This window comes from Rhopalosiphum padi, chromosome 3 (genome assembly GCF_020882245.1).
Source record: "Rhopalosiphum padi isolate XX-2018 chromosome 3, ASM2088224v1, whole genome shotgun sequence".
NCBI classification, from domain to species: Eukaryota; Metazoa; Arthropoda; class Insecta; order Hemiptera; family Aphididae; genus Rhopalosiphum; species Rhopalosiphum padi.
In genome coordinates this window covers 28,135,230-28,144,756 of record NC_083599.1, presented here as the reverse complement: position 1 = coordinate 28,144,756, position 9,527 = coordinate 28,135,230, and the positions used below count along the sequence as shown (strand labels likewise).

At 22.9% G+C, this 9,527-nt stretch overlaps 1 protein-coding gene across 1 annotated transcript; it reads left to right on the top strand.

The window, feature by feature from the left end:
* The first annotated feature begins 2,584 nt into the window (after positions 1-2,584).
* LOC132924964 (uncharacterized) lies at positions 2,585-9,276 on the top strand. Its single transcript, XM_060989399.1, has 4 exons — positions 2,585-2,746; positions 4,551-4,763; positions 5,236-5,245; positions 8,987-9,276. Exons 1-4 carry the CDS (start codon positions 2,585-2,587, stop codon positions 9,274-9,276), a joined length of 675 nt encoding a protein of 224 aa, XP_060845382.1.
* Positions 9,277-9,527: the final 251 nt, after the last annotated feature.

Here is a 9,527-nt window from a genome sequence, read left to right as displayed (position 1 = left end):
AACAAACTTATAATCTCGAACAGAATACGAGTATTATTATTTTAATAAAATAAAACAAAATAAAAATGTATACATTCTTAATGTCTATGAAAAAAAATTAATAGATAGATAAAACTGGTTTAAAGAATTTGAAATTATGGGATTAATATTTAATACTTAAAAAAATAATAACACAAGCGCAGCATATTTAATTTTTTTTTTTTTGCAATCTAATGATCTAATGGTGATAACAAAAATTATTAAAATTTACTATGAGAAACATATCACATAAAAATAAAAAAATAAAATTTATAGTATGTTATACAATAAAATTAAAAACAAATAATTATATACCAAATACTCTAACTAAATATAACTAACTAAATAAAATAAAAACATAATCCAGGTATGAGTAATTAATTTTATAGTTAATATAATTAGTTAGAATTAAGATAAACCTTATAAAACAATATTGTTGAATTTTAATTTACGTACCTACCTGATAATTGTATTGAAAATTAGTTAAAATATTATTTTGATAATAAGATAATAACAATAAAATGTATCATATTATATTTTACTATAACTAACCAATTCATATAACCTATAAAAGTTACACAACTTTATACTATTCAAAACAAAATAAAATAATATTATAATACAAAATAATAATTATAATAATAGTAAATTGTTCATTAAATATTATAATTATTCGTGAGAAAATTGAATATGCTCGTGGTAGCAAAATAGTAATGAGTAATGAGCTAACCTAATGTTTGATATTACGTAATATTATTATTAACAATAATAAACATAACATAACGACGTCGATAGAAGTTGCAATCTTTTATTGATGTTTTTGTCACAGATTTAAAGTAATAAGTATTTTATATAATAATACTATCTGTTATAAACTTATATAATTCAATAACCAAATACAACGTATAGTAATCCGTAGAACTCCATAAATAGCTAAAAATTTATCGAAATATTTTTAAAATGTCATTATATTTTAAGGAAATAATAATTTACGAAATGGTGAAAAGTTTCAAGATCCTTTGAATAATTTCATTCAACATAATTCATCACTTCAAACGCTCAAAGGAAATTAATATGGCTTTAAACTTAACTTTGTTTTTTAATTCTAAACTTTTCAAGAACCTTGTGTTAAATTTTCAAGCTTTTTAACAAAGCATAACAATTAAAATAAAATATACAAAAAAAATATCTAAAAAGAGTCTAAAATTTCAATTTGTATAACTTGCTCTAAATAAGCCAAAATGTTTTGGTTATACCGTATCTAAAAATGCTAATATCAATATTTGCTAAATATTTTAGTTATCTGTTGGTAATAACAATAAAATAAGAAAATTAATTTTGTCAAAATTGAATATTCCTATTTTTCCTTTTTTTCTAGTTTTTCCTATTTTTTTAGAAAACTGCGAGGAATTATTATATTCTCCTTAAGTACTAATTACAGTAAAATTAGTGTATAATGACTCCAATTTAGTGATATTCCAAGTTTGATGACTTAAAATTATAGACCCCGTCAAAAATCATTTATTTATTTTTTTATGTGCTGATTTGTATTGGTTTTTATGACATTCTTATGAATAATTCCTATAATAATCAAAACGGATATAATAACGTGTATTTTTAAAGAATTTAAACAAATATATTATCTACAATGACCATGGAATAAACAGATCATATTACTGTGTATACAGTAACAAATGTCAAGATAAAGAAAAATAACAACGAGTGTCAAATGATATTGGCTATTATTAATCAAAGTTAAGAAAAAACAAATTTTGGAAAAATAGAAAAAATAACAACTTCCTATTTATTTAAATAAAATTAATTAATGAAAGTACACTTAATAAAATGCGTTATTAAATTTAAAATGAGGTGATTAAAATATAATAATATATCGTATACTGATACTGTTTAATAACTATTTTTAATTTTGGTTGTTATAACTATCGATTATTATAGTAGTCCCTTGAACGTAAATTTATTATGAACAATATCTACTTTGGATCTGATATTCTACCATAAACCACCCTCAAAATAAATTGAGAATCGAAAAACTTTTTGGCTAAAAAAAAATCCTAAAAAAATACACATCATTATTGTAATACAAATACATATATATAATCACTCAACTTGCAATCCAAAACGTTTGTTTAAAACATTTTTTTTTTTTTTGTTTGTTTATTTAATTAAAGTAATTATGTTTCAAATGTTATTTTTTATTATATAGGTAATACACATACTTATCATTTATCAGAGTAAGGAGGAGGAGGTGGAATAATTTAAATGGTTTTCCCCTTTAGGTGATTTAAGCGCTTGAGTTGTGCCAGTATTTATGTGATCATTTTAACACAATACTAAAATAGTATTAGGTACTTATTTACATATAATATATTTTTATATTATTTATACTCTGGCTTTATTATCAATTTTAAAAATCAACAAAATATACAAAAACACACTATTTTTGTTCATTATATAATATTCTAATTATTGTTTTATAACCAATCTTCTGGGAAAGTAAATGTTTTAAATTTAACTTTTAGTATAGTTTTAATGCTTTTTTAGCAACATGGTTGAAAGTGAACCTAATATTTTAATGCAAAATTGGGAGGATGACTATTTAATTGAAACTGCAATTGATTCACCTCGGGTTTGGAATACATTATACGATGAAATTGAAATACAGGAATTAAAATCTAATAGATATGATGAAGTACTTAAAATGATCAAGGTAAGTCTTAATACTAAGTAAAATTGATAATGTCGAAAGTTTATGTATGTGAAATTATATTTTATTTATTTAAATTGGTAAATGCCTTGTTTCCAATATTTGAAATCTTAAGTTTAATAATAATTTTAATAAATTGAAAAAAATTTTATTTTTAAATATGTTTTTTTACATTTCTATAATTCTGGATATAGTCTTTGTAATAGTTTATATTTCTGGTCTATACAATGTAATATAAGTTATATTTTATTTATTATTCAATATAGAAGTCATAAATAAAACAAATTTTAACTATAACTACATGATTGTTTTTATTAATTAATTATAAGCATTGAATACGCGCGCCTTTACTTCGTAAAGCATTTATTATATTGACGATAAGTATGGGATAATAATTTAATCAGGAAGTGAAATAAAAACTAATTTATGTTTATAATCTAATAAATCAAATGTAATTTTTAATTTTAAAAAAAATCATAGATAGTTAAACATTAATCTGACAACATTTGAATTAGGAATTTAAAATGAGGATTTATATAATTCGAAATAATAAGGAATTATACAGAATATAAAGTAAATGGATTGTTAAAAGAACATAAAGAACAGTATAATGATAAGATTGATACTTACAAATTTTAAAAAATTATTTTGAAAATAAAACCCTCTGAGATCACCTCAAATTTTGACTAGTAATATTCAGTTTGAAAAGTAAGGTAATAAAGTATGAATTATATGGGTTAGATAGTATGAACCAATTAGTCGATGGTAGAGTACATCAGAATATCGTACTCAATGAGAAATGGTATACAAAACTACAAATAATAAATACATTGAGTTATTTGAGCATGTCTGTTTAGAGTAAAGAAATTGTTCGTAGCATTACATAAAAAAGAAAACCGTTACCCAAAATTAATTTTAAGAATTTAATTGGGGTTAGCTGGTATCGATTTTTGTAATAAAGTTATTGTTACAAAACTAATTATTTAAAAAATTAATTTTGGTTAAGCTATAAAAGACTGGATTTAAAATCAATTTAAATAAATGTACATTTTTTAAAAGAATTTTATTATCTGTCTGTACAACATTTTTGATGGAAATAAGTTAAAGCAATAGTTTTATTAACAGAGAAAATTTTTAAACACTGAAACCAAGGATGTATTTCGCTTTAGAGTGTTTACTCGTATTATTAACTTACTACATCAAATTTTTACAAAAGTTATCGATATTGATGTACTGTATTTTATTGAAAAAAAAGGAAAATTCTTTAAGTGGTAAAAATAGAGTATGATGAAGCTAAGACAATGAATATGATAGCATCTAAAAAATTTTTGACATATTATGATCAATCTTTAAAAATAGAGTTAAGTTGTGATACTGTGTGGAAATTGGAACGGTATCATCATGTCAAAACAACTAACCATAAATGCTCATGATTGATACTGATTAATTAGTATTTTACCGATGAATTTATTAATATATATTGAATATACGTATTAAAAAATAAGCCAAAAAAACATAATTTTATTATTTACTAGAAGTCAAACTACACGTCACTGATGAATAATATAAAAATTATACGAATTATATGGATAATATAAACCTATACACTATAAATATTTTCAGTAGGTGATCTATTTACACATCAGCTATATATATTATTACATTATATGATTTATATGGTATTCGAAAGGTGGTAAAGGTTTTGCCAGTCATAGATAACCTACCATATACGTTATAAAGAAAATAATTATCTACAGTACAATTACTTTATGAACTATGATATTTTCAATTTTCTAAAAATTAATAGGAACATTATATCCACGATGAACCAATAATTCAAAGTAGTAAAATGCATACGGACAATGGATCTGTTGAAGAATACTTATACTTGGTTCGAACTTGGATGAAAGACACACTTTCAACTGTTGCTGTTGAGCAGAAAACTGGAAATTTAGTTGGATTTATTGTATGCAGATTCAACGAATTAAATAACAGAGATCCTGAATTCAGCAAAGATAGGGTAAATACCTTTTTAAACTACCTACAGAATATGTTAATATACAGCAAAGATTAATTAATTATAAGTTGACATTAATCTGATAAAAATATCGGCATGTTTATACGAATATAGCAGTTTCAAAACTTCTAACAATTATATTTATAAGACTAAATAGATTTTCAAAACGTTCATTACCAATTATTATAACTTATAAGTATATATATATATCCATAACTACCTAGATACTATGAGATTATTTCTCAGCAACTATAAATAATGTACAATTCTAACATTTTCAAAAAATCTATCAATACACATATTTTAATTATATTAAACAATACTACGATTTTCGTCGGAATTTCACTCGTTTCATTTTAATATATTATATAATATCTATTATTTATAAAAATAAATTATTCAAAAAAAATAAGACATTTTACCAAACCAGTTTTGTAAGATATTTAAAATACTATTGTATTAATTTAATCAATAGGTATATGAAGGTGAGATACTAAGAGAGCTGCAAAAGTTTAAACATTATTTAACTAAAAGAGGTAATCCATATAAACATAATAACGTGGAAAAAATGTTAGAAGTATATTCGTGGTTTGTGCTTCCCGAGTATAGAAATAAAGGTTTGTATCTATTATACAACATCTTACAAAAATGTCAAAAATTTGATTAATTTTTAATAATTGACATTTTTTAAACAAGTTCTAAAACTCTTATTATACTGTATTATTTATAATGTATAATTATTTCGTTAACTTTCACTTTATTTTTGATGTAATCTAATATTTAATTCCAAAACCGTATTAATAAATGTTTTAATACATTTCAACATTCATAAATGGTAGTATCATGCTGGTTACATCTTACATATTTTAAATTATTATTTAAATTTACCATATAATTTATTTTATGTTTTTATACGCCTTGTAAATAGTATACCTGCATTAAAAATAATATGTTGTCAAATGTGTAACGAGTAACGACAAACACTACATCATTTTACTATCATGCAATAAATTGAATGCTTCGTATCAAAATGCTCTTAGGTGTGCAAGAAAATTAATACCCACTTTAGTAGGAAAACTTGCAATTTACTAATGTACATCAAAAGTTAAATATTATATTCTGATAAAAGCATCTCCTATTATAACTTTATTTTAAATTGATTATATTTCCATTAAATAAAAACTACAAACAAATAAATTCACAGAGTACTTACGCTTATTATACCTGATAAATTAAGTATCACACTTGAACGAGAGAAAAATAATTAATTAATTCGGGTTGAAGCAAAAATACCAATAATTCTAATTCTAAATTATTATATTAACCAAATATAACAAACTATAACAAATTATATCACGACTAAAGAAAAAGAAATTAGAGAAAAAATGTAGTTGTCACAAACAAAATATATTATATCAACGTTTGAATAGCTACATAAAAAGTTTATCATTTAAGTTTTTACCGATATACGACATAAATGTATTAAAAATAAATATATTACACACATCTATCAAGTATTTTTAAATTAACATAAAAAAAAAAATATTTTTAACCATAACCTAATTTTTTTTTTAACTTGTCCTAAGATCGTAAAAATGGCAAAGGAAATGGTTATATTCAAAGTTCGACAGGGCTAACTTAATTTTGTTAGTACTAAAACATGGACTCAGTTTATTTCAAAAAGTTTTATTGGGACTCAGTTCATATTATGCAGTTGTGTGGGCTTCGCTCGTTTCAACTTCGATAAATAATTAAATAAATGTATGAAAAAGTATTATCTTAATCAATCATTTTAATCGTAAATTGTATGTAATTTAATCGAATTTGGTATGTTAAAATTGATGATGCGATATTTAACACACTTAAAAACTTTGAAAAGTTTAATTAAATTATAAGTAAGTATATGAAAAATTAAGAAAATTTTATAAGTAAAACAATATATGAGTATAATACTATAATATAATATACTTAAAACAACATGAATAATTACAAAAACACAATGATTTGCGCAATGAGTCCAAGCTAAAAATTACCTTTAAATATTTTTGTTTATTATTGTAAATTGACGATTATATTAGAAACGAATATCGATATTACACACAAAATATATTGGAACTATAACTTGTATAATAAGACCATCAATGTGGGTTTTCGTTAAAAATTAAAAATATATTAAAATATATAATAATTAGTTTCTCAATAAAAAAAACCCTCGGTTTTAATTAATTTAAGATTTAAACTAATAATTTTAATCAAAATGGTGGTACTTTTGTATTTACATAAATATTGAACATAAGATAAACAAAGTCAGTGAAAGCATTATTTATAAAATATATAAGTGTCTACAATAAAATATAAACAGTAAGTAAGATGAACGTGAAATAATTAAAATATACAGAGTAGAGGATATAACAATTAACAACAACATTATTGAATTTAAAAATCAACGAATTTAAATACTAAAAAGAATTACAACAAACAATATAACATAATAAGTGAAATAAATATTTATATTGCAGAAAAGACAGTTAAAACAATTTAAAACTAGATAATTTAAATGTAATGGCACCAGAATAACGTGAATGCTACTCTTGTATTGACCATAAATTTATGAAATGTAGGAATATTAAATGTCTAAACCCTATGACCCTTTAGTCTTGTATCATATATTACTATTTTATATATTAAATAGATCAAGATAATAATAAAAATAAACAAAAACAACTTCAAATAAATTGAATTATTCAGATATTATAAGACATTTATGTACGTAAAAGAAAAATTTGGAATTAGTCATGATTCATGAATGAACCTGAAGTTAAACAGTTAAATTTAACATTAATTTAAAACTTTAATACACACATATGTTTCACTGTGTATTAAATAATGAATTTTTATAATGACACAATAATAACAAAAAATAGTTATAATTCTTCACATAAATGAAAATGAAAACCTTAGATAACGATCGTAGTTTATTGATTTATAATATGTTAAAACCTTAAAACAAGAGATTAGATAGATAGAATTCCACTTAAAAGACCAAATTATATATATTATTATATTATATCATATTTAAATTATAAAATTTTATTTTCATAAAATATCAAAAAAAGAACTTTAGGAAGCCGGTTAACTAGCTAGTACCTATATGTATACATTGTATATATATATTATAAGAAATATTAGAATACATTTTGTAGAAATGAATATTATAAAAATAAAATTAAAAGTCATCCAATGGATACCTACCAAACAGAGTAAGAATATTATAGGGAAGATAAAAACAAATAGGCAACCGAAAACTCAATACAAGAAATTATAAATAACATAACAATTATCTAATACATAGATGAGCGGAGTATTGAAGCAATATTTGGCGGGGAACCTCTATGCAACTCCACTCTGTTCGTCAAAACTTTAATGCCTATAACTTTACTGCCTGTAACGGCTATAATAATTATAGTTTATGAATTATTCATAAATTATCTTGTCCATAATTTAATTTATAGGTACAATGTACATATCAAAAGACTATGAATAATTTTCTACTTCAGAATATGAAATTATTAAAAATACATGTTATCGTATAAAAAAGTAAAAGTAAAAATAAAACAATAAAAATTAGTAAGAAATATAATTTTTTTATTTAATCATTATTTAAGAGAAATATTTTCAAAAGTTTTAATTGTTTTTTGAAATAATGAGTAATGCATTATAAAAAAATCACCTGATATACATATAATAATTAAAAAAAATAACCCAAATTTCTTTAGCATTTCCATATTTAATTATAATTTGTATAGTGTATTTTACAACGTATAATAAATTTGGTTTAATTATAAATTACTTATATATTTGAATTTTCGGTGGATATAATTTATATAAAAAAATATTATATTGTATTATTACCTACGACTATTGTTTATTTTCAGTTATTTTTTTTTTTTTACGTGATTGAAAATATATTGAATTAAAAAGAAAAACTATTTGTAAACTAATGTTTAATTTTAATACAAACACTTAGAAAAAGTATTTTTAGAATTCGGTCCTAGTGCCTATTTTAAAATTTCAAAAGTATTTAAAATACGTATTTGAGTACTTATTACCTAGTGAATATAAAAATATATAAATATATTTTTATTTTTATATTTATATTTAATATATTTGAAATTTTCAAACGTTTAGGAAAATTAAACCCACCTAATCTGCCATTTTACCGATAGGAATTGGCACAGAGTTGCTGACAAACGTCGTGATGAGACAACTTCCCGAGTACAGATGGTTCGACATCGACGTGATCGCCGGCGTGTTCACCGACAAGGTGAGCCAAAACATTGCCGCGTCGTTGGGGATGGAGACATTATACGATTTCATATACTCGGCATGGACCGTCGCCAACAACACAACTGGTGAACAAGATGAGTTCTTCAAACAAATCGTGCGGGATAATTACTCGGCCAAGGTGATGTCTATGAAAGTCAGCACGTCGCCGTCGAATCACAGCTACGCCTAACGCGATCACCGAACATTAATATTGTAAACATTTTCGCGCGCCGATTAAATATTTTATTTGAAACACATAATTCGCATATTATGTATATATTATTTTTAATTAATTACTATCTCATAAGGTGTGATTTGCGCGTATGTATTACGGTATACATATTATATAAAATGTATAAGTGTTCGCAGTTTTTATTTTTAATTCGTCTGAATAACGTGTTAGAGAAAAAAAATAAACGTACTATACGGCTATAATACAGG